General features: G+C 36.8%; 1 protein-coding gene across 5 annotated transcripts in view; it reads right to left on the reverse strand.

Annotated features, from left to right (window-relative positions):
- Nucleotides 1–3,965: 3,965 nt before the first annotated feature.
- The window catches only part of LOC123526374 (uncharacterized), a 35,586-nt gene continuing 13,802 nt past the window's right edge, over nucleotides 3,966–25,749 (reverse strand). For 3 of the 5 annotated variants that reach the window (XM_053520730.1, XM_053520729.1, XM_053520725.1), the window contains 9 exons: nucleotides 24,577–24,657; nucleotides 23,719–23,810; nucleotides 19,180–19,309; nucleotides 16,812–16,972; nucleotides 15,667–15,735; nucleotides 15,092–15,142; nucleotides 14,140–14,336; nucleotides 10,465–10,567; nucleotides 3,966–5,615 (listed from right to left, as the gene is read on the reverse strand). In XM_053520730.1, coding sequence (XP_053376705.1) covers nucleotides 5,484–5,615; nucleotides 10,465–10,567; nucleotides 14,140–14,336; nucleotides 15,092–15,142; nucleotides 15,667–15,735; nucleotides 16,812–16,972; nucleotides 19,180–19,309; nucleotides 23,719–23,810; nucleotides 24,577–24,657 — 1,016 coding nt within the window. In that variant the 3' untranslated portion in view covers nucleotides 3,966–5,483. Of the gene's footprint in view, nucleotides 5,616–8,479; nucleotides 9,769–10,464; nucleotides 10,568–14,139; nucleotides 14,337–15,091; nucleotides 15,143–15,666; nucleotides 15,736–16,811; nucleotides 16,973–19,179; nucleotides 19,310–23,718; nucleotides 23,811–24,576; nucleotides 24,658–25,380; nucleotides 25,527–25,749 lie in introns of those variants that run through there. The other 2 variants (XM_053520738.1, XM_053520733.1) reach the window with 2 other exon arrangements.

Consider the following 25,749-nt stretch of genomic DNA (forward strand, 5'->3'; position numbering starts at 1 on the left):
ATCACTACAGGAAATAGTATGCACTGCTCATGCATGCAAAAAAATTGACCTATAAAAACATATTTCCATATTTTTTTTAATTTTAAAACTTCAATTATGGCCAATCCTATTATTTCGTAATCCCACTATAAATAGAAATGATGGCCAGTAACATATATAATATTGTAAACATGTTTATGCTACCACCTTGACCGACCTTATTTACAGACTTTATTGACGTATATGGAAAGTCCAGCTGATCAATGGAAAATCTTCATGATCATTGGATAAAACAGGATGTAACCTTCCTTCATTGCAATAAGAAAAACAACATTCTTTACACTGCACATGATCTGATATCATAAACTCATGCATCAAGGTTTAAATATGCAAATAAGTGCATTCTTTGACTGATAAAAGTTTCGAACATGTCCATCCGAAACTTACAAAATTTCTAAAATGTAACATTATACCTCCCACACATAGTTTCATATGTATTGGGTACATGCAATGCACTTAATCTATGCACCCAGTATCAACTAGTAAATTGATTATTCTTTCTGCTCCAATGCATGTTTTTTATTGTAAAGAGAGTTCTGATATTTATAAACATACTTAACATACATTTTTCACATTTCTGCACAAAAACAAAAAAAATCTGGACTATCTACATTTTTCCTCCCGAATACCAATTTTCATGGCAAAATATTAAATACTTTTGATACACATCACTTTGCCTAATTTAAATATTCTTAAATCAAGAACTATTTTCAATTTGTTGTATTACAATTTCGTCTGCATGTTCACTATTTTGAAAATAAGAACATTCTTTTACAACTGGTAATAGTTAATAATAAAGATTTTTGAAAAAATAAGAATTTTATGGTGTTAAGGATATTAGAAATCTTTCAAATATATTGATGTTTCGAAATAATCTGATCTGGGAATTGCCAAAATATTACACACAGGGGTATTTTTATATTTTTGACAGCATCTTTCTTTTTATAGAAATATGTTGGTTTTCTATGACATATTATTTATTCATAGAAACATGTAATAAACAAAATGTAGTAACAGGCTGGTATTTTCTGACATAATTCCTTATTAATAGCAGTTAGCAGGTATACCCCACTGTGAAACCCAGGTAATACTACAGTAACTTGTGGGTTTTTCTTTTTGGCATAAATATAAAATTGTGTGTAATTCGGACCATCTACAGAAATAGGCTCTGTTAAAATATTTTGTTTCCTACAAGTATCATCATAAAAACATGTGATACTTCTAACAGACTAGTACTGAAAACTGAGCAGTAGAGCAGAACCATTTTAACAGAGCATCCCCATTGAAGGCGAATTTAAAACTGCATTTTCTAAAAAAAAAATGCTTTAGTATGCCATCCATTGAATTCCCTTAAGTGGAGTCAGACATTGTCAAACTGTTGATGACAGACCATGAAAGTCACAGCGCACCTTAAGCTCTTTGTGGTCTGGTGATTTTCAAAATGCTAAAAATTAAGTACTAGTATAGGAAGGGAAATAACTCTAAATTCCTTTGCTCTACACTACACTTCCCGTAATTGCAATTTATCCATCTGTATCAAGTTAAGTTGAGTAATCGTCTTAAACTTAGAAGAATGTAAAAACATTAAGTACAAATAGGGAAATAATTCTAAACTAATTCAAAATAGAGTATGATTCTTGTGTTGTACACATCCTCTCATTGTCATCATTGACTGTTTCAAGTGAAGTTGAATTCCCCTTTTTTGTCTTAAATATCAAGAAGTGTGAAAAAATAGATACAAAGGGCTACTGTGAAATCATTAATATTCGTGGGGGACTAATTTTTGTGGATTTCGTGGTCGAGTCAATACACGAAATTTAATCCCAAGAAACAAGTAAAATTCCCATTCAATTTATGTTCAAAAGTTGAAATCCACGAATTCATATCCCCACGAAATTACCATTTTGACCAAAACCACAAAATTTCATGTCCACGAAATTAAATGATTTTACAGTATTCAAGAAGGAGTTATGTTTTTTTATGCTCTACATTTTCTCTCATTGCAATGCAATATAGTGTCAAGCTATATTAAATCATATTTTTGTGGTCTCAAGCCATTGCCTTAAAAGTTTCTGAGGGACATAAGAGTGGAGGGACAATGCTATTCCAATACAGCCTCCAAACTTGTTTTGTGGCTTAGGGGTGCGATAGGAGTTTGGGGTGTATAACAAGAGGACCATCATGGTCCTGAATCGCTCACCTGTCCCCACATGACCCAGTTTTGAACTGAGTATGAAGTCGTTTTTTCTATTATTTGACATAGTGACCTAGATTTTGAGCTCATGTGACCCAGTTTTGAACTTGACCTAGATATCATCGAGATAAAAATTCTGACCAATTTTCATGAAGATCCATTGATAAATATGGCCTCTTGAGAGGTCACAAGGTTTTTCTATTATTTGACCTAATGACCTAGTTTTTGAATATTCTGACCAACTTTCATAAAGATCCCATGAAAAATGTGACCTCTAGAGTGGTCACAAGCAGAAGTTTACGGACGGACGAACACGCGCATGGATGGACGCCATGCGCACGTGACAAACTGACCTAGTTTTTGACCGCATGTAACCTACTTTCGAACTTGACCTAGATATCATCAAGGTGAACATTCAGACCAACTTTCATGAACATCCATTGAAAAATATGGCCTCTAGAGAGGTCACAAGGTTTTTCTATTTTTAGACCTACTGACCTAGTTTTGGATCACACGTGACCCAGTTTCGATCTTGACCTAGATATCATCAAGATGAACATTCTGACCAATTTTCATAAAGATCCCATGAAAAATGTGACCTCTAGAGTGGTCACAAACAAAAGTTTACGGACGCACTGACGGACGACGGACGCCACACGATCACAAAAGCTCACCTTGTCACTTTGTCCAGAGGCGAAACATGGTTCACAAACACTCAACTCTTAACAAGAGTATAAAACTATCACAATACTCTATTTATTCAGCACACTAGTTGTCTATTTTCTCAACTGCGACTAATTAAAAACGAGTCATGAGTAGAGCAAGACAAAAGACTACCTGACTGGTTTTAGAAGATGGCCAAGACGATATGCCAATAAACATTCTGATTAAGTTTGGTGAACATTGGATAGGAACTACTCAAGTTAGAGAGTAGACTGTCAATTTTTGAAATTTTAAGTAACTCAAGGACCATCACTCCACAGCCACAGCGACAACCTGGATGGTTATTGAACCTGGCCAAGGTATTATGGCAATAAACCTTGTGACCCATTTTGGTGAACATTATACCAAGAGCGGTCACTGTCAGTTTTCACTACTTTGGGTAATTCAAAGGTTGTAACTCCAGAGAGATCCAGCTGGTTATTAAACTTGGCCGAGATATATGCCTACAGACATTGTGACCTTTGGTGACCTTTAGTTAAGAACTGCTCAGGTTAAAGAGCAGACAGCTTTTGTGGATGCTGCCCACTGCAAACTCCGGTAGGTAATCCAATAGTTTATCAATTTCACAAGCGTATAAAAATATTCCATCTGGAGCTCATTTCATGAAAGCTGTTCTGACCTTACTGAGAAACAATAAATATCTTCTGTGAATTAATTTCATTAACTACAAGAACAAATTTCAATGCTATTAAACTTTATTGTCATTTTCAATATAATAATCATTTATCATTAACAAAGCCTCTGCCTAACAGCTGATTTTGAACAAATTTCACTTCCATATGAGCCGCACCATGAGAAAACCAACATAGTGGGTTTGCGACCAGCATGGATCCAGACCAGCCTGCGCATCTGCGCAGTCTGGTCAGGATCCATGCTGTTCGCTAACAGTTTCTTCTATTCCAATAGGCTTTAAAAGCGAACAGCATGGAGCCTGACCAGACTGCGCGGATGCGCAGGCTGGTCTGGATCCATGCTGGTCGCAAACCCACTATGTTGGTTTTCTCATGGCACGGCTCAATTATGTATCATTAACACATATATCTCGACCACTTCAAAAACTATTAACAACCAAAAAGGTATGCTCATTTTTTTTCTAAATATCACAACAGATTCTAGTCCAGCCACATGTACTTGACACAAACTATGGGGATAATATAGAGCCTGTCCCTGTATAGTTAAAGGTATGCAACCAAACATAACAAATGCCTGGAACAGCCCAAAACAGTTACATGCATGACATCAATGTGCTTTACAAAACTAAAAAGGGTACAGGTAGTTTCAGCTGCAAGCATGCTGCTTACAATATTATGCTCATGCAACTTTAGATGGGAAAATATTCATGAATATTTTATTTTTGATAATATTCGCGATCAGAGTGACACACCAATTCAGATGTCTTGTGAATATCAAGAACCAGTATCTCCAAAGTATAAAACTAGAAGATGCTTTTGTAGAAAAGCGCATGTCTCCTCCAATGCATAGTCGTATAGGCAGACAGGAGCGATACATAAAAATATGAAGCATAAATTCTAAGTTGTAACTAGGCTGTTGTCTGTCAAATTGCAAAAACAACAGTGACATGAAAATGACCAAATTTACAGTATATGCAAAGCTGTTTCAGTGTTTTACCACTCATGTGTTTCAGGGGAAGTAACTTAAGCAATGAACACAACTTGCTCATGTTGATTTCCCTACCCTATGATTGTGCATGCTAGAGCTGTTCATCATAATTAGTAGAGGAGACAGCATGTGGATGTTAGTACTGATACAGACAATTTGAACAACATTACTATGCAATCCTTGAATTTAGTAAGCATAAAATTTTGTAAATTTCAATAAAATTGCTATTTCATAATAGATATGACTTTGTGATTCAACTTTTTATTTATTTTTGTGGATTGACGCAATCTTGAATTTCATAATAATTATTCCCCTTCATATACTTAAGAAATAATTTATAGCAAAAGAGTGTTTAAACACTTATTTATGCACGATGGGTGGTTATATGTCAGGCGTAATAATTTCACGAGGGCGCAGCCCGTGATATTATTTGTACGATGTATTACTGCCCGAGTGTACAAATAGTGTTAAAATACAGTTTTGGTATAAATTATTTCGATTCTAATATGCCCTTAATCTAAAACAGTAGATAAAATATAGAAGCGCTCTTTCTTGGTCGCAACAAAAACATTGACGTCACCGCATGTTAATGTGACATCATTCTAGCGTAAGAGTGTTTTAACAGAGAAAAGCATATTAGAATAATGATTTCACAATGTTATTAATGAATTGTGGGAAATAGATGTCTTCACAACTCTTTCATGTAACTTTTTAACTCCTGGTAGGCAAACATCTCCACATTGTCCTAACCACATCTCAACCCTTGCACTTCCATTATACAGTCCAATAGGTCCACTGTGCCATTGCCGGCTTTAATGGGATATTCTTTTCTTAAGACAGTCTCATAATTCTTTTCACAACCAATTCCCATTCCTTTCTTGATGCAGATCTAATTTCCAAAATACTATTATCTTTTTTCTTGTCCACTCCACCATTGCCCTGCAATGTCAAAATAATCTGCCTCCTCCTTATGCACTTCTTTACCTGCTAACAGGTGATGTAACGCTGAACCGTCATATTCCGGGAGACTTATAACATCCTGAAATAAAATGTGAAGCTGAATCTTTGTATTCTGGCATACTTTTAACATTCTGTTGCGATTACATTCCATTTTTCTGGAGCTCATGCATGGACAAACTATCCAAAGTCATGATATTAAACTATCTACATGTACTTCAACAATGGAACAACTGAATTACCCTGAGCTTAACCAAAGAAAAAACGATACAAAGAATTTTAAGTTAATATGTTTTCGTGAAATCACATATTATCAATTAATCAGTCATACTATTAGGTTATTTAACATTGTTCTGTACAATACAGAGATATATTTGGACGTGTACCCAGCTGAGAAAACCATATTGAACTCGCCTAACACGAGTACCCAGCTGAGAAAACCATATTGGACGAGCCGTTAGGCGAGTTCAATATGGTTTTCTCAGCTGGGTACTCGTCCAAATATATCTCGTATTGTACAGTACAATGTTAAATAACCTTTTTATTCTATATCTATTTTATCTTACTATAATAATAGTTTAAATTAACAAGAGCTGTCGGAGGACAGCAACGCTCGACTATTCAACAGTCTTGTCGATTGAATGAATACGAAAGTCGAAAAAGGGGCATAATTTAGTAAAATGCGAAGTTGAGTTATTGACCCTTTGCACTGCAAGTCATATCATGACAGTGAACAAGTGTGTGAAGTTTCAATCCTTTCCCATTAGTGGATACTGAGATACCAGCTTACATACAACAACTTAACCAAAAATTTCTATGTTGAAAAAAGGGCATAATTTTGTAAAAAAGCAAACAAAAGTTATGGGACCTGCTTTGTGCATGTTAGATCATGACAGTGAACAAGTGTGTGAAGTTTCAATCCATTCCAATTAGTGAGTACTGAGATACCAGCTTACATACAAAACCTTAACCAAAAAATTCTAAGTCGAAAAAGGGGCATAATTTTGTAAAAAAAGCAAAACAAAGTTATGGAACTTGTGCAATGTAAGTCAGTTTATCACAGTAATTAAGTGTGTGAAGCTTCAATCAATTCCCACAAGTGGTTGCTGAGATACCAGCTTACATATAAAAACTTAACCAAATAGGGATGCGGACGCATGGGCTAGTCCAATAGCTCTACTATTCTATGAATAGTCGAGCTAAAAATGTTTCACTGAATATTGTATTCCTGCCTTTTCTAGTTTTTCCAAGCTTGGTATGAGTGCAAATATATATTATACAGAACAATGTTAGGCCTTAAATAACCTTTTTATTCTATATTTATTTCACTTCATATGTAATATACGTAATTCACTGAATGTTGTTTTTTCTGCGTATCATTATTCTAAGATTCAATTTCATAAAATTACCAACCCGTGATAAGTTTTTTCAATTTATTCAATTATAATAATATCCGTTAAACCAAAACATTATTCTAATTCAAACATAGTAGATTCATTTCAGATAATATGGAGCAAGATGGTCATGTCCGCGGTAGTTTCAATAGTTAACAGCTATTGAAATTGAAAAATTCTCATGCATGGAGACAACCAAGGGCGTATAATGAAGAAAACCAACCCCCGTTGCGCTCCCGATTATTTATACCTATCGAGCACACTCCTCTCGTGCTATGAAATAGTACCAGGTACCCCTTTGGTACCTTAATAGAACCAGGTACTCCGTTAGTACCAAAATAACACCAGGTACCCCAATGGTACCATAATAACACCAGGTACCCCAATGGTACCATAATAACACCAGATACCCCACTGGTACCAATATAGAACCACTAGCGCAACGTTTTGTAATTCCTTCTACGAAATATTCCTATTAAAACGGGGGAGTTATTATAAGAACGGCAAGCCCTTTTCGCTCTGGCCAGTTCTTAAACCCAACCTAGTCACAAAAAACTATAATGTTTTAGCCACACGAGGCCAATGCCTTCAAAGTTAACAGCTCTGATAGGCTTGGACACTCATGTGTATGCAAAAAAAGAGTTTAGATATGATATTTAATGCCCCTGTTCATATCTTATACCCTCGATCGCCTCCAAGCATAAGAATTTTCCGCAGACATAACAAAGAAAAGAATAGAAGATAGAATGAGCTGTTAGATATGAATCAAGTGATGATTAAATCATATGATAAACATAAGTACATATAATATCAATCAACGTGTATAAAGTAAGAATCAATGAACATGACCTTTTACAGTATTAATATATATAGTACACATGAAGCTACTCATTAATTGTTCCAATATTGTCATAATTCCCGTGGCGCGTGAAATTAATAATTCACTTGAGACTGTAACAAATTTGTACACATAAACCTACAAGACTGGCTTTCAAACCACACTGAACTGGTACTGTAATGTTTATGCAGACAAGATATATCCACCAAGTAATTCCAATCTGTGTGAGCTATCCAGTTCCGTATTGTTCCATATATGATTAACCCAAATTACGCAGCAGTTCAGCTGTATATGTAATTGGTGTGGTAGCTTGCATGGCTCATATGTGTACTTCATGTCCGTAAAACAATGAACTGAAATATATAAACAAACTGGGCGACAGAATATGCCATAATCGTTATTAAAACAGTGAAAAAATAAAGCTTGGATTTAAACCAAAGTAATATTAACTTTCAAGGGTGCGGTGGGTGGGTTTACGTTGTTTCGACTTCTGAACAAATCGGTTGTGCGCGACAACGTGGCGGTCACATGACCTTTTATACCGGTTTCTATCCCGTGAGATATCGCGAGGATATCCATGGAAACGATCTAAGCGTCGCTTGAAATATATATATCATCCGTATACATGTGATAACCGATTCAGAAAGAAATTGTACCAGAATAAATTAGATTAATCGAGAATATTAATCCTTATTATTAAAAAAGTATATGGTGCAACCTCCCTACAACAGCCATTTGGCGATTTGGGTGGTAATACTACCTGGCTGAGATATTATGCCCACATTTATTGTCAGCAAGTTTGGTGAAGATCGGACTATAATCAAAGAGTGCCTGGTACAATTCGGCTGGTTATCGAAATTGGCTGAGATGTTATGCCCACAAACATTGTCAGCAAGTTTGGTGAAGATCCGATGAAAACTGAATTAGAGAGCAGACATGTTTTGGATGCTGACCGCCCGTCCGCTGTCATTCATAATCTTCTCCATTTTGTTTCTTGTCCATTAAATTAAAACTGCTGAGGTAGCTATTCAGACAGTCAGGGCTGATATCTTCCAATTTCTAGGTTTCATCCGGAACGGCTTCTTTTAGCGACTTTTCAAATATTCCAACATCTGATGATCTTTTTTACTGTATTTTTAAGTTTTTAATTTTTAACGAACGTTTTAATATCTAAATCAGATAGCATTGTAATCACTTGAATCATTTTTGTGTGTTGTAAACAAAAAACTCAAATTAAATCCAGATTTCAAGACGCATAATCAAACTCTGTACATAGAGCGCCTACTTCATCCGATTTACATTTGGAACATTTTCACGCGTTTCGGGCTTTATCATATGTTTAACATGGGACTGTTGAACCGTCCAAATACAGAAAATACAGGATTTTATGTATGCGCTTGCGTCCAAATACAGAAAATACAGGATTTTTGTACGCACATGCATCCAAATACCGTAATATATTGTACGGTCATGTGTTGCAAATGAACGTTCGCGATTGGATAGATAAAATAGATATAGAATAAAGATATTTACTGAGACAAGAGTGGAAAAAGCAATCTCCCCTGGTTCTCACAAGATTTAACTAAGTTCTTGTTTCAGTTCTGTGTTAGTTCACAGATCACTGGCTTTAACAACTTTAAGATAAACAACAAAGAAGGAAAAGGCTAGTTTTTTTTTTATAGCATATTACGATGATTCTTTTAAAGAATTTGCTTAAAGTCATTAGAGAAGTTATTAATAACAAATACAGGAATGGGAAAAATGCTCTTTTACATTTTTGAGTTACTGCTTAAAGGCCTTAAATCAACACCAGTACCTTTTGTTGTTTTCAGAAGAGCAGAAGAAATAAAATGCCTTGCAAACTTGAGGGCTTCGTTGGGAGACATCACATCCACTGGTACTGATTACGTGTGATTATTTGAACAAATGTAATCAATTACAGCTGCAGTGTTGTAACTACATTAAGGCACACTGAGGCAGCTACCCAAAACTCCCAATTATGCCTGCAAGTAGTTTGCACATTTCAGGCTGATTTGTACAGACTTTTTTCTAAGAAATGGCTTAAAATGTACAATTCTGTCTTGCAGAATTTCCATTTTTTCTGAGAGGACCTGAACCCCCATCTCTACTTGTACTACAAATATGCAGCAAGTAGTGTGTACATTTCAACCAGACTTGCTAAGATCAGCAAAGTATCAGAAATGGCTTAAAATGCACCACTTTATATTGTAGAATGTCAAATTCCTTGGGGAGGAACTCTGAAGCCCCAACTCTACCTGTACTCCAATTATCTAGGCTAGTAGGGTGTACTTGCCACCCTGATTTGCTCAGAATTTGTTATCTTAAAATGGACTTAAAAATGCACCATTTTATCTTGTACAATGACAAAATTTCTCAGGAAGAACCCCTGAATGCCAGCATAAACATATGCCACAATGCTATATACAGAATGAAGAAAAAATGTTAAAATTGATGCCGACTAGTTTGTTTTTAAGGTCATGAAAGCAACACTCTTTTCTGAAAAATTCTGCATCAGTGTATGGCAATGAGCTGATTAAAATTATTGGTTACAATAACCTCATGTCTAATATACTGCTGCATGAAAATCTTGCATGGAGATAAAACAAGTTGACACTTTTATATTCAAAATTAAGCCTCTCTTACATTAAGTTACTGACATTAATCGATTACTCTGATACCTTGTAAACTTGTAGGAATTGTTCACGTGGGATCTGATTAACTTCATCTGCCATTCCGTATCCTAGCTCTATCAATCCAAGACCACAGCCGGGTACCAACTTCCTAAACACAGAGGTTATACATTGTATTTATTAAAAGCTAAAATCAAACAATATTTTTAAATGATTTTCTTTAAGATTCTTCCTCCTGACATAGACTAAGACAATGTTGTTAAGATAAAACTGAAGCTGGTTTGAAAGTTTCAAAATGATGTCTTGAAACATCAATTCTTGGTTTATGCCGCAGCAGTGACAAAAAAATGCATTTTTATTTCAAAGTTGCATCTCTGTTCCATCTTGCAAAACTGTTTGGACAGAGCAAATTAATCCGAAGTTCATTACATTTACATTCACTATGCCTGCTATAAAGAAAGAAAAAAATGTTTGTTTTCATATAAATATTACTGATGCAATATAATATCAAGGGTGGCCTATTCCTTAACCCTTACCCTGCTAAATTTATAAAATGGACTGGTCCATCATTTGTTTGTTTGTTTGTTTTGGGTTTAACGCCGTTTTTCAACAGTATTTCAGTCATGTAACGGCGGGCAGTTAACCTAACCAGTGTTCCTGGATTTTGTACCAGTACAAACCTGTTCTCCGCAAGTAACTGCCAACTTCCCCACATGAACCAGAGGTGGAGGACTAATGATTTCAGACACAATGTCGTTTATCAAATAGTCACGGAGAACATACGCCCCGCCCGAGGATCGAACTCACGACCCCGCGATCCGTAGACCAACGCTCTTACCTACTGAGCTAACGGTCCATCATTCAATTTGGGCAGCATCACTTATTATTCAAAGGGGTGTTCACTGAAAATTGACTGACAGAATAGCAAACAGTGCAGACCATGACTGATCTTGGTCTGCACTGGTTGCATAGACAAAATCACTTGCCACCAGCAGGCAAAGGGTTAAGAGTGCAAATGCGAACCAACATCATTCATGAAAGAAAAGAACAAGATGAAGAAATCTTTCGAAATCAGACAGCAAAATTTCTAAAAGAACATTGAATTATAGCTCAAACTTACTTTTCTGACGGTAAAGATCCAGGGTTTTTTCTTGCTAATTTGGGAACATAGCCTATATCCCCAAAATTGGGAATATTAGCGCATAAATGTTCCAAATTGGGAAATATTTGGTCCCATAGGATATAGTAAGGATGTGTTTAAGCACTTTCTCATACACTTGTTCAACACTGTACAACCTCTTTAACATACTTCCATTACAAAATTGACCATAATCTGGTCAATGTGCAATTTTGATGAAATTTTTTTCAGAATGTAGATTGGAAATTTTGCACTCATTTTGGGAAAAATACATACTTTTTGGCATTGGGAATATAGCCGAATAATGGCTATAAAAACGGCCGAAAAAAACCCTCCTGAGATCAAAACTGAATTGACACTACTATGTGAGATTTTTCTGGATTTAAGGTCACTCTAAAGAAAAATCACAAACTGTATTTTTATCAGAAGGCAAATTACAATGTACATGTAACACAGGGCGGGTCTTTTTGGCTGTTCTATTTAGATGATTAAAATATCTATAGCTTAACCGCTTTTCTTTTATATTTTTGACACCCTCCAAATGAAAACAACTTCTTTTTCTTTTTAGTAAGCTACTGTAAAAATCTAAATATACTGACTGAATGTTATTTTTTGGTGTAAATAGATATCCCTTTCCAAGACAAAGTACTGCTATGAAATATGGGCACTGTTATCAGCCTTAACAAAAAGATAATATTGTGTGCGAGAACTTTTTTTGCAACTTATGTAAAATACATTGTATATACAGTCTAACCTGTCTTAAGCAGCCAGCCAGGGGAAACAGACAACTTGGCCGCTTAAGCCAGGTAAACGCTGATCGGAGGGGCAGCCAGTATATATACATATATTTCAGACTTCTGACCAGTGTTCAATTGGGAAAGAGTTTCTAGAAAAAGCTTATTAGCTTACTACTCGATCCCTTGCTATTGTAAAAATGTATTGTAATCACATGCTATTTGTTGAATAAAATATTGTTTAAACCAATCATGATTTTAGCCTTTACACCCATTTCTTTTTCGTTTTACTATTATCATTTTACCAGGATACATTGACATGCATTTGCCATCGCAATACGAATGATCTTCTTAGCAATCAACAACTCCAGAGTGTTTTATACAACAAAAATTGTCATAGACGATTTTCCAACTTCAAAACAAGTTTGTTTACGATTTTTCGCTATTTAAGTAAAGGGAAGCTACTCTCCGCGCTTATTATCTATGCTAAAATCTAAGATTGCTATAACATTCCATAAAAGATCAAGTGGTTTATATTTCTTTTAAACAAAATTAATTTCATATAAATTTAATAGTATTTTGATGAAAGAAATAAACAAGAGCTGTCACTTATGGCGACAAATGCCCCCGCAGCGCCTTGACCTTTGATCTGGTGACCTTGACCTTTGATGTGGTGACCCCAAAGTCAGTAGGGGTCGTGTACTCAGTAAGTACTATTAGCATGTGAAGTTTGAAGGTCCTGGGTGCAGTGGTTCGCGAGTAAAGTGCCTTCATGCAAAAAGTTAACGCTGGCCCCTGTGACCTTGACCTTTGACCTGGTGACCCCAAAGTCAGTCGGGGTCGTGTACTCAGTAAGTACTATCAGCAGGCGAAGTTTGAAGGTCCTGGATGCAGTTGTTCGCGAGTAAAGTGCTTTCATGCAAAAAGTTTACATTGGTCCCTGTGACCTTGACCTTTGACCTGGTGACCCCAAAGTCACTAGGGGTCGTGTACTGAATGAGTACTATCAACACGTGAAGTTTGAAGGTCCTGGGTGAAGTGGTTCGAGAGTAAAGTGCGTTCATGCAAAAAGTTAGCGCTGGCCCCTGTGACCCTGACCTTTAACCTGGTAACCCCAAAGTCAGTAGGGGTCGTGTGCATGATGAGTACTATTAGCATGTGAAGTTTGAAGGTCCTGGGTGCAGTGGTTCGTTAGTAAAATGTCTTCATGCAAAAAGTTAACGTTGGCCCCTGTGACCTTGACCTTTGACCCCAAAGTCAGTAGGGGTCGTGTACTCAATGAGTAATATCAGCATGTGAAGTTTGAAGGTCCTGGGTGCAGTGGTTCGCGAGTAAACTGCGTTCATGCAAAAAGTTAACGTTGGCCCCTGTGACCTTGACCTTTGACCTGGTGACCCCAAAGTCAGTAGGGATCCTGTACTCAATGAGTACTAACAGCAGGTGAAGTTTGAAGGTCCAGGGTGCAGTGGTTCGCGAGTAAAGTGGCTTCATGCAAAAAGTTAACGTTGTGACTAACGAACAGACGGACAGTTGAAAACTAATATGCCTCCCTTTGGGGGCATAACAAAACTGACACAAGGTAACACGCTTATTGCCGATAATCACTGCCATTTGATCGTAACAAAAAGAGGATCACACAATTGGTTATCAGTTTGAATTGAGAAGCTCATGTCATTGTGTCGTTTTTGCGGTGAAGTCATGCGAAACTTAGCAATCACGAGGTTCTCAAAATGTCATCATTGCACATCAAATATACAACTTCTATTGTATACCGTTAAGGCAGGTTAGACTGTATAGGTTTTAACTGATTGCAACAAGGTGACAAGGACTAGAACTTCAATAGGAACTTACTCTAAGGCTGGAATCAACCTCTGTGGTCCACTGATCAAGCGTATAAATGTCCTATATGCTTGCCTCTCATCCAGATCAAACTGTCTGAGCACATCAAACTTTGGCATGAAGTGTACAAAACATACATCATTCTGTTTTATTGTTGATACTTTCCTCTGGTGACCTACTATATCTGACTGTGATATCTGATGCAATTTCTGAAATTACAAAAATTATATGCTTGTATTATATTTGTAGAGGAATACTTTTCGTGCAGGCTGATCATGGTCTGCACTGTTCGCCATTCAGTCAGTAAATTTCCAGTGAACATCCCTCTGAATAATAAGTGGTACTGCCCAAATTGCATGATGGACTAGTTCATTTTAGAAATTGGTTAATCAGATTCAATTACAAAAATCACAACTTTTTTGTTTTAGTCAAAAATGCTTTGTTTGCACCAAGGTTTAAATCCCATTTATTTAGAATAAGCAGCACAAGTAAAACATGCAAATTTGGTTTAATGGGAATCACTTGAACTTCAGAGATTACCTCAATTACATCAATATTACCAGTATTCGATTTTTCGGATTTATTTATAATATCTGTGCAGCACTTTTTTTAATAACTAAGTCAACTGTACAAGCAATTTCAAGTTAAGGTCTTACACAAATGAGAATGTCCAATTTAACTTACAAGTGAAACATGTAAAATTGAAAATTTTGCAGCAAAAATTTTTTTAATGTAAAATCATTAACTTTTATGATCGATTGATTTTCAGGGATTTAGTGGTTGAATAAATATATGAAATTAAATCTTAGTGAGTAAGTAAAATTCCCATTCATTTTATATCCACATATTCATGTTCCCACAAAATAGCCATTTTGACCAAAACCGCAAGATTTCATACTAAACATCAAACCATTACAAAGTATTTAGTTAAACTTGGTTTTTAGATAGAAAACATCAAACTTACCTTTGAATCAATATCAGTATGAAATATTGAGCTTGTATCATCATATTTAATCTGAAAAAAAGAGCATCGTTACAAAACAAAAAGTTAAGAAGGATGTCAACTCTTTACAAAATTGGAAAATCTTGATTTCATACCTTACATGTAAAATTGTAAACACAATTTTACCATTCATGAAAATACCGCATCTGGTGTTCACTCCATGAAAGGTATTTTGATTTTACATCAAAACAAGCAAAATGTCTTCTATATATTTTCCCAGAATAGAAACAACTATCAATTCACTGAACAGTCATGGTGGTATAAATGCCTACAGTTTCAAGTAAATCTACCTATGGACCTTTCATTGATTTCCCATTGAATAGTTGGTAATAATATTACATATTAACTTTATGTCATTAGCAATTATGACAGAGGCGGTAATTGGTAATTCTGACTTCCTAAATTTCAGGATCATGTCAGTCAAAGGTATTTTCATTTATCCATACTAAAATACGTACAAAATGTATTGCTAAAACAGGCATTCAACCACTTAGACAGAAACAAAAATTTCTGCTTTAAAATTGTAAAATACTTACCGATATACCAGTCTGGTATTCATAAAATGAATTAAGAAGTGTAACAACTGTATGGCTACTTTGTAAATGCTGAAAAAGAAAAGTGCATCCTGGGTAAATCCTGGGTAATCAATAATATTAATAGGGCATTAATTTCTGTGGAATTTGTGTTTGTGTCAATCTAACGTCAACACAAAAATAAAATATCTATTTATTTCATCCATTTTGGCTAGACTTATTTCATAACTCTCTTTCTTACTTCAAACTTATTTAATTTTATTTACTAAATCAATTAATAAATACTGTTATATCATTTTGTTATAGATAATAGTAGATCAAATATGGTAGCACTATTTCTTGGCCCTTGTATGGTGTCAAATATTATATATCGACATGAAGTCACTATTACAGTGTTTTACTGAAGATAAAGAGACTCCATATATTAGAATTAAAAATTAAATTATAAATAGTAAACAAATTCTAACATGTTTAAGATATTCCAATACATGTATGTTAAAAAACAACATGCACACCTTCAATATACAAGTATATACATGCCAGAACATAGCCCACCCACTAAACTCAATAGGGAGAGCACAGATCTACGCATCGCGAGTTCGATCCACAGGCGGAACGTATGTTCTCAATGACGATTTGATAGAGAACATTGTGTCTGAAATCATTTGTCCTCCACCTCTGATTCATGTGGGGAAGTTGGCAGTTACTTGCAGAGAACAGGTTTGTACTGGTGCAGAATCCAACAACACTGGTTAGGTTAACTGCCCGCCGTTACATTACTGAAATACTGTTGAAAAACGGTGTTAAACCCAAAATGAACGTACATGCCAGAACATGGTTATGTAAATTTGTTGCAGTAATATTTAATCTATTTAACAAATTTAATAAAGTAATCACTTTAAAGCAAAATTTTTTTTCACTATATTGGCAAAATGTTTTAATTAGTGAACACAGATTTTCGTGAAAGTGCTCTTCTTTACATAAATAGCCAGATATGTTTCACTAGATGGACATAGGTAATGAATATTCTGCCTTGCTAACCTATTCCAGTTTTAACTATTGCACACTTTTAGCCTGACAGTAACAGTTTAAGTACAACATTACTTTAAGCACTCCAGTATTTCTAACTACATGTAACAATTCAGTACCTTTTTCACTTTAATACTTCTTTCAGATAAAGCAAAGAACCAGTCAATTTGATGTAGTCTGCAGAAGCCGTCTGCTTCCCTTGTCATAGTTCTGTTTATAAGGCTGCGATGTATATCCAGTTTCTCTTTATTAGAAACACCTGATGACAGTATGGTAAGACCTACAATAAACTGTTATAATGTACTATATATACAGGTAACTAGTGTTACCTTTCCCCAAATATAGAATTCAAACAAACGCGCTGTCACACATTTCATAATACAAAAATGTTGCAGTGGACAAACTAGTTGAATTCTTAAAGATAATAAATTTTAGCTAGCTTGAAAAAAAGAGCTTAATGATTACTTGAATTACATCGTTGGAACAACTGGTCCAGTTTCATATAATGTGCAGTCACAACCTCAGTGCCAGCACTGGTGTCATATATGGAGGTGCACAGTCACAACCTCAGTGCCAGCACTGGTGTCATATATGGAGGTGCACAGTCACAACCTCAGTGCCAGCACTGGTGTCATATATGGAGGTGCACAGTCACAACCTCAGTGCCAGCACTGGTGTCATATATGGAGGTGCACAGTCACAACCTCAGTGCCAGTACTGGTGTCATATATGGAGGTGCACAGTCACAACCTCGATGCCAGCACTGGTGTCATATATGGAGGTGCAAAGTCACAACCTCAGTGCCAGTATTGGTGTCATATATGGGGGTGCACAGTCACAAACTCAGTGTAAGTACTGGTGTACTGATGTAATATATCGGGGTGCTCAGTCACAACCTCAGTGCAGGCACTGGTGTCATATATGGAGGTGCAGAGTCACAAACTCAGTGTAAGTACTGGTGTACTGCTGTAATATATCGGGGTGCTCAGTCACAACCTCAGTGCAGGCACTGGTGTCATATATTGAGGTGCACAGTCACAACCTCAGTGCCAGCACTGGTGTCATATATAGAGGTGCACAGTCACAACCTCAGTGCCAGTACTGGTGTCATATATGGAGGTGCACAGTCACAACCTCAGTGCCAGCACTGGTGTCATATATGGAGGTGCACAGTCACAACCTCAGTGCCAGTACTGGTGTCAAATATGGAGGTGCACAGTCACAACCTCAGTGCCAGTACTGGTGTCAAATATGGAGGTGCACAGTCACAACCTCAGTGCCAGTACTGGTGTCAAATATGGGGGTGCACAGTCACAACCTCAGTGCCAGTACTGGTGTCATATATGGAGGTGCACAGTCACAACCTCAGTGCCAGTACTGGTGTCAAATATGGGGGTGCACAGTCACAACCTCAGTGCCAGTACTGGTGTCATATATGGAGGTGCACAGTCACAACCTCAGTGCCAGCACTGGTGTCATATATGGAGGTGCACAGTCACAACCTCGGTGCCCGCACTGGTGTCATATATGGAGGTGCACAGTCATAACCTCAGTGCCAGTACTGGTGTCATATATGGGGGTGCACAGTCACAAACTCAGTGCAAGTACTGGTGTACTGATGTAATATATGGGGGTGCTCAGTCACAAACTCAGTGCAGGTACTAGTGTCATATTAGGAGGTGCAGAGTCACAAACTCAGTGTAAGTACTGGTGTACTGATGTAATATATCGGGGTGCTCAGTCACAACCTCAGTGCAGGTACTGGTGTCATATATGGAGGTGCACAGTCACAACCTCAGTGCTAGTACTGGCGTCATACATGGGGGTGTAGTCACAACCTCAGTGCCAGTGCTGGTGTCATATATGGATGTGCACAGTCACAACCTCAGTGCCAGCACTGGTGTCATACATGGGAGTGCAGTCACAACCTCAGTGCCAGCACTGGTGTCATACATGGGGGTGCACAGTCATAACCTCAGTGCCAGTACTGGTGTCATATATAGGGGTGCACATTCACAACCTCAGTGCCAGCACTGGTGTCATATATGGGGGTGCACAGTCACAACCTCAGTGTCAGCACAGGTGTCATATATGGGGGTGCACAGTCACAACCTCAGTGCTAGTACTGGTGTCATATATAGGGGTGCACATTCACAACCTCAGTGTCAGCACAGGTGTCATATATGGGGGTGCACAGTCACAACCTCAGTGCCAGTACTGGTGTCATACATGGGGGTGCACATTCACAACCTCAGTGCCAGCACTGGTGTCATATATGGGGGTGCACAGTCACAACCTCAGTGCTAGTACTGATGTCATACATGGGGATGCACAATTAAAACCTCAGTGCCAGTACTGGTGTCATATATGGGGGTGCACAGTCACGACCTCATTTTCGGTACTGGTGTCATATAAATTTGAACAGGCAAACCTGACACATTTCCCATAGATGACAATCCTGAGATATTCGTCTCAAAAAAGACAAACCTGATATATTCTCTATGGATGATAAGATCTGCTCTTCCTTCTCGACAGCCCTGGACAGTTTCATGGTTCCTTTTTTATTTGTCCTCAATAAATCATAGTGGAAGATGTGTTTTGAACTTGGCAGCTGCTCCTAGCAAATATAAACATTACCGTTTGCCTACTTTTTCTCTTTGCATTTGCACTACAAGACCACACAATATATTTCAGTATTGAACAAGAGCTGTCGGAGGACAGCAACGCTCGACTATTCAACAGCCTTGTCGATTGAATGAATAAGAAAGTCGAAAAAGGGGCATAATTTAGTAAAAAAAGCAAAATAGGGTTATGGAACCTGCATAGTGCTTATCAGCTCATGACAGTGGACAAGTGTATGAAGTTTCAATCCATTCCCATAAGTGGGTACTGAGATACCAGCTTACATATAAGAATTTAACCAAAAACTCCTAAGTTGAAAAAGGGGCATAATTTTGTAAAATGCGAAGTTGAGTTATTGACCCTTTGCACTGCATGTCATATCATGACAGTGAACAAGTGTGTGAAGTTTCAATCCATTCCCATTAGTGAGTACTGAGATACCAGCTTACATACAAAACCTTAACCAAAAATTTCTAAGTCGAAAAAGGGGCATAATTTTGTAAAAAAGCAAAATAGAGTTATGGAACCTGTGCAATGTAAGTCAGTTTATCACAGTTAATAGGTGTGTGAAGTTTCAATCCATTCCCACAAGTGGTTACCAAGATACCAGCTTACATACAAAACCTTAACCAAAAATTTCTAAGTCAAAAAAGGGGCATAATTTTTTAAAAAAGCAAAATAGAGTTATGGAACTTGTGCAATGTAAGTCAGTTTATCACAGTGAATAAGTGTGTGAAGTTTCAATCCATTCCCACAAGTGGTTGCTGAGATACCAGCTTACATACAAAAACTTAACCAAATCGGGATGCGGACGCGGACGCCGACGCATGGGCGAGTCCAATAGCTCTACTATTCTATGAATAGTCGAGCTAAAAACAATGTATTCTATACTGGTTGTAATAGACTTGTCATAAATTCTTATAGTAAATGAATGCTGAAGGTGTTAAAAAGCATCAATAAGAAATTCAACTTTAAAAACACTTGATGCGGTTTCCATTTTACACTGAAGTTATTTAATAGTTGTTTTGGCCATCTATCATAAGGTCATGCCCATCTGATTTTTTTTCTCCTTTTCATCAACAAAAATAAGGATCATAAGAATAACAAGTGGACCAAGAAGAAACTGTATTGCTCACCTGGCCTAGTTTTAACTCCCAGATGATTTAATTTAAACTTGAAACTAGAAGAAGTCCTGTCACCCTATTAAGTTCGAAGGTTCTGGGTCAAATGGTTCTCAAGTTATTGATCGGAAATGGATTTCCATGTTCTGGTCCCTTTGACCTTGACCCTTAAAAGAGTAAACCCAAAAAACAATAGGGGTCATCTACTCTGCAAGTCAAATCATCCTATGAAGTTTCAACATTCTGGGTCAAGTGGTTCTCAAGTTATTGATTGTAAATGGTTTTCCATGTTCAGGCCCCTGTGACATTGACCTTTAACAAAGTGACCCCAAAATCACTAGGGGTCATCTACTTTGCATGTCCAATCATCTTATGAAGTTTCAACATTCTGGGTCAAGTGGTTCTCAAGTTATTGGCCGAAAATGGCTTTCCATGTTCAGGTCCCTGTGACATTGACCTTTGATGGAGTGACCCCAAAAACCACCCTATGAAGTTTGTTCTAGGTCAAATGGTTCTCCAGTTAATGATCGGAAATGAAGTGTGACATATGGATGGAAGGACTGGGCAAAAACAATATGTCTAACCCAGTGTCTCCCCACAAATATAAATAATTTCAAAGCATAGCAAATGAAACAAGAGGACCATGATGGTCCTGAATCGTTCACCTCTTCCCACATGATCCAGTTTTGAGTATGACGTCGTTTTTTTCTATCATTTGACATAGTGACCTAGTTTTTGAGCTCATGTGACCCAGTTTTGAACTTGACCTAGATATTATCAAGATAAAAATTCTGACCAATTTTCATGAAGATCCATTGAAAAATATGGTCTCTAGAGAGGTCACAAGGTTTTTCTATTATTTGACCTATTGACCTAGTTTTTTAAGGCACGTGACCCAGTTTCAAATTTGACCTAGATATCATCAAGTTGAACATTCTGACCAATTTTCATGAAGATCGATTCAAGGGTATGGCCTCTAGAGAGGTCACAAGGTTTTTCTATTTCAAGACCTACTGACCTAGTTTTTGATCGCAGTTGACCCAGTTTCAAACTTGACCTAGATATCATCAAGATAAATACTTAGACCAACTTTCATACAGATCCCATGAAAAATATGGCCTCTAGAGAGGTCACGTTTTTTCATTATTTGACCTACTGACCTACTTTTTGATGGCACGTGACCCACTTTCGAACTTGACCTAGATATCATCAAGATAAACATTCTGACCAATTTTTATGGAGATCCATTCACAAGTATGGCCTCTAGAAAGGTCTCAAGGTTTTTCTATTTTTAGACCTACTGACCTAGTTTTTGAAGGCATGTGACCCACTTTCGAACTTGACCTAGATATCATCAAGATGTACATTCAGACCAACTTTCATACAGATCCCATGGAAAATATGGCCTCTAGAGAGGTCACAAGGTTTTTCTATTATTTGACCTACTGACCTAGTTTTTGATGGCACGTGACCCACTTTCAAATTTGACCTAGATATCATCAAGGTGAACATTCTGACCAATTTTCATGAAGATTTCATGAAATATATGGCCTCTAGAGGTCACAAGGTTTTTCTATTTTTAGACCTACTGACCTAGTTTTTGATCGCACGTGACCCAGTTTCGAACCTGACCTAGTTATCATCAAGATGAACATTCAGACCAACTTTCATACAGATCCCATGAAAAATATGGCCTTTAGAGAGGTCACAAGGTTTTTCTATTATTTGACCTACTGACCTAGTTTTTGATGGCACATGACCCAGTTTCGAATTTGATCTAGATATCATCAAGGTGAACATTCTGATCAATTTTCATGAAGATCTTATGAAATATATGGCTTCTAGAAAGGTCACAAGGTTTTTCTATTTTTAGACCTACTGACCTAGTTTTTGACCACACGTGACCCAGTTTCGAACTTGACCTAGATATCATCAAGGTGAACATTCTGACCAATTTTCATGAAGATCTTGTGAAATATATGGCCTCTAGAGAGGTTTCAAGGTTTTTCTATTTTTAGACCTCCTGACCTAGTTTTTGATGGCACATGACCCAGTTTCAAATTTGACCTAGACATAATCAAGGTGAACATTCTGACCAATTTTCATGAAGATTTTGTGAAATATATGGCCTCTAGAGAGGTCACAAGGTTTTTCTATTTTTAGACCTACTGACCTAGTTTTTGACCGCACATGACCCAGTTTCGAACTTGACTTTGATATCATCAAGGTGAACATTCTGACCAATTTTCATGAAGATCTATTGAAAATTATGGCTTCTAGAGAGGTCACAAGGTTTTTCTATTTTTAGACCTACTGACCTAGTTTTTGATGGCACGTGACCCAGTTTCGAACTTGACCTAGAATTTACCAAGATGAACATTCTGACCCATTTTCATAAAGATCCCATGAAAAATGTGACCTCTAGATATGTCACAAGGAAAAGTTTACGCACGGACGGACGGACGGACGACGGACACCGCACGATCACAAAAGCTCACCTTGTCACTTTGTGACAGGTGAGCTAAAAACATACAAGATTTGAATATCAGCTTGTCAAATCAGGCACTCCAAATATAATAGGGTTATTATAACAGTAGCTGGGTCTGGGATGCAGTATTCGACTCGAGTGGATTTTGCTAGATTGGATCTCACGAGGCGCACAAGCGCCGAGTGTGATCCGACCTTGCAAAATCCACAAGAGCCGAATACAAAGTCCCAGATCCAGATACTGTTATAATGACCCTTTTATTATATACCTTTACCATTTTGATTCTTGTTTTGTTCTTGAACGAAATCTTCAATGTTTATCGATATTAATTAGAACTTAGTGAAGTTTTTATGTGCGCCATTTATAGAAATGTGTCGTGTCATGCATATTAATGAAAATAGTCCGGCAGCATACAATACGGAAGGTACAATACGGAATTCAAAAGGTACAATACGGAATTCTTGTCTGTGTGTTCATATTTAATTGTAAAATACAAGCTGATCTTTTACAGAATTTATTTAGGTATATAATAAATCTCCATATTGTACAGAACAATGTCAAATAACCTGCTATTAGTGCAACAGGTACTATTTTGGGGTTTGGGAGTAAAACTAGTCTGCTCATCTTTTTCTATGGACTAATAAAGCTTTCATGTTGATAATATTGAAATAAAAAAAAATGCAAAGATTAACCAACCTACAGTTAGGCAACCAACTAAAATAAATAAATCAAATAAATATATTCTGGAGAGATAACACTTTATAATTATGCTTCACCCTAGACAGATTTTGTTACCTGAATTTTTGAAAAATGGTCCTCATCTCTTATTGTACATGCTATCTTTTTTACACCAGCCTTTTTAAATTTTTTCACAACCTCTCCACTAGCTGAAAGACACCAGGTGTTCTGTATATGATACATATCAGTCTATCTAAAGTTTGTTTTTTCAGTTTATTACTAATACGCAATAAAAGGTGTAATAACTTATATTCTAACACTATTAAGATTTTCTTTTATATAAACAAACAAGGATTTTACCGTGTATTGTCTTGTCGGTTAGAACACATTTGGCAAAATGACCTACTTTTGACTATTCTGGTTTACTCCCTCATATTTAAAACCGCATTTTATTCCAGATTAGTATCCCTTCCTGGTGTAATTCGAACGTGTTAGAATGGAAACAGATTTTAGTTGTGTGCTTTGTTGGCAAATAAAACACGTTCTTTTCGGCCTTCGTGATTAGTTTACTATTCATCTGAACTCAAAACCAAGTTTTATTTGCCAACAAAGCACGCAAATCTGAAATCTGTTTCCCAAATACATATCTTACAACATAAATAAAGCACACTTGTAGTAACAGAACTTTTTATTTACATGAAAATTTAACACTTTATTTACTTTCCAAGTATAATTTCAGGCACAGTCTCAAAACTCTAGCATCTGATTGGTTGATTTTGAGGTCAGTCTTGAAACTGACCAATGACAACACTGAGACTGGTCTCCAAATTCAATTTTATAATCCTTGATCAGTGAGTTTCCAGTTAGAACCACCAGCTTTCTACAACTGAGCTGGAATTCTTATGATGTATAATATTCTAGCTTCAGCACCTACCTGGGTTATCAAGCACATTTCCTAGATTATCAAGTACCTACCTGGGTTATCAAGCACTAACAAATTCCTTTCTATTTTCCCTTGTTGTTTCATGTGACTGGATATAGAGGTTACCACAGCATCTGAGGAATCAAAGAAAATAAGGTTTCTCCTTGGTTCAAAATTTGTCATAAGATTATGTTAACCTTTAGCCTGCTGGACGAAAGTGATTCTGCCTTTGCTTTCAGGCTGATCATGGTCTGCAATGTTGCGCAGGCTGACCATGGTCTGCACTGTTCGCTATTCAGTCAGTTAATTTTCAGTGAACACTCCTTCGAATAATAAATGGTACTGCCAAAATTGAATGATGGAGCAGTCCATTTTTGAAATTTAGCAGGCTAAAGGTTAGAGTATGTAACCCATAATCAAAATTTAAGAAGTCACAGTTTTGTTAAGCAGTTCCTTAGCTAGTTGCTGAAACATAACATTTCCAACAATAAACACAACTAGGCTTGGCACTGAGCACTCCTGTGAAGTTTGGTGAAATTTTAACAAACGGTATAGGAAAAGTAGCACAAAGTTTGACAAATCAAGTCATAACGCTGCTGAAAATCATTAAACTAGAACATGCCGATGATACACAACTTTGCTTCACACTGAACACTTTTGAAGTTTTGTGAACCTCAGCCAAATGGTCTATGTCTAATGGTGTAAACACTGTAAAATACAACTGACCAAGGGTCATTACTTTGCTGAAGATCAATGAACAGGATCAATCAGACAATATCCACAATCAGGCTTGGCATGATCACTCCTGTAAGGTTTAGTGGAAAAAATGCCTATTAATATAACAGAAATGGTCATACCATGATAAAACTTGACGAATCAAGAGCCATAACTTTGCTGAAAATATTGGAACCAATTCATGCCAATGACATGCACAATAAGGCTTGGCAATGATCGCTTTTGTGAAGTTTGGTGTAATTCCTCATGGTGGTAACAAAGCAGTTGCCTGGACAAGGTAAAATACAACAAATTAAGTGCCATAACTCTGCTGAAAATCAATGAATTGGAAAATGTCAACAAAATGCACACTGAGGCTTAGCACTGGTCACTCTGAAAGGTTTCATGGAAATTCATCCAATAATATTAGAGAAGTGGCCAAAAACATCATAAAACTTGATGCAAGGGCCGTAACTCTGCTGAAAATCAATGAAACAGAAACTTACAACAAT

The sequence above is a fragment of the Mercenaria mercenaria genome, chromosome 1 (genome assembly GCF_021730395.1).
Source record: "Mercenaria mercenaria strain notata chromosome 1, MADL_Memer_1, whole genome shotgun sequence".
Taxonomy (NCBI): Eukaryota; Metazoa; Mollusca; class Bivalvia; order Venerida; family Veneridae; genus Mercenaria; species Mercenaria mercenaria.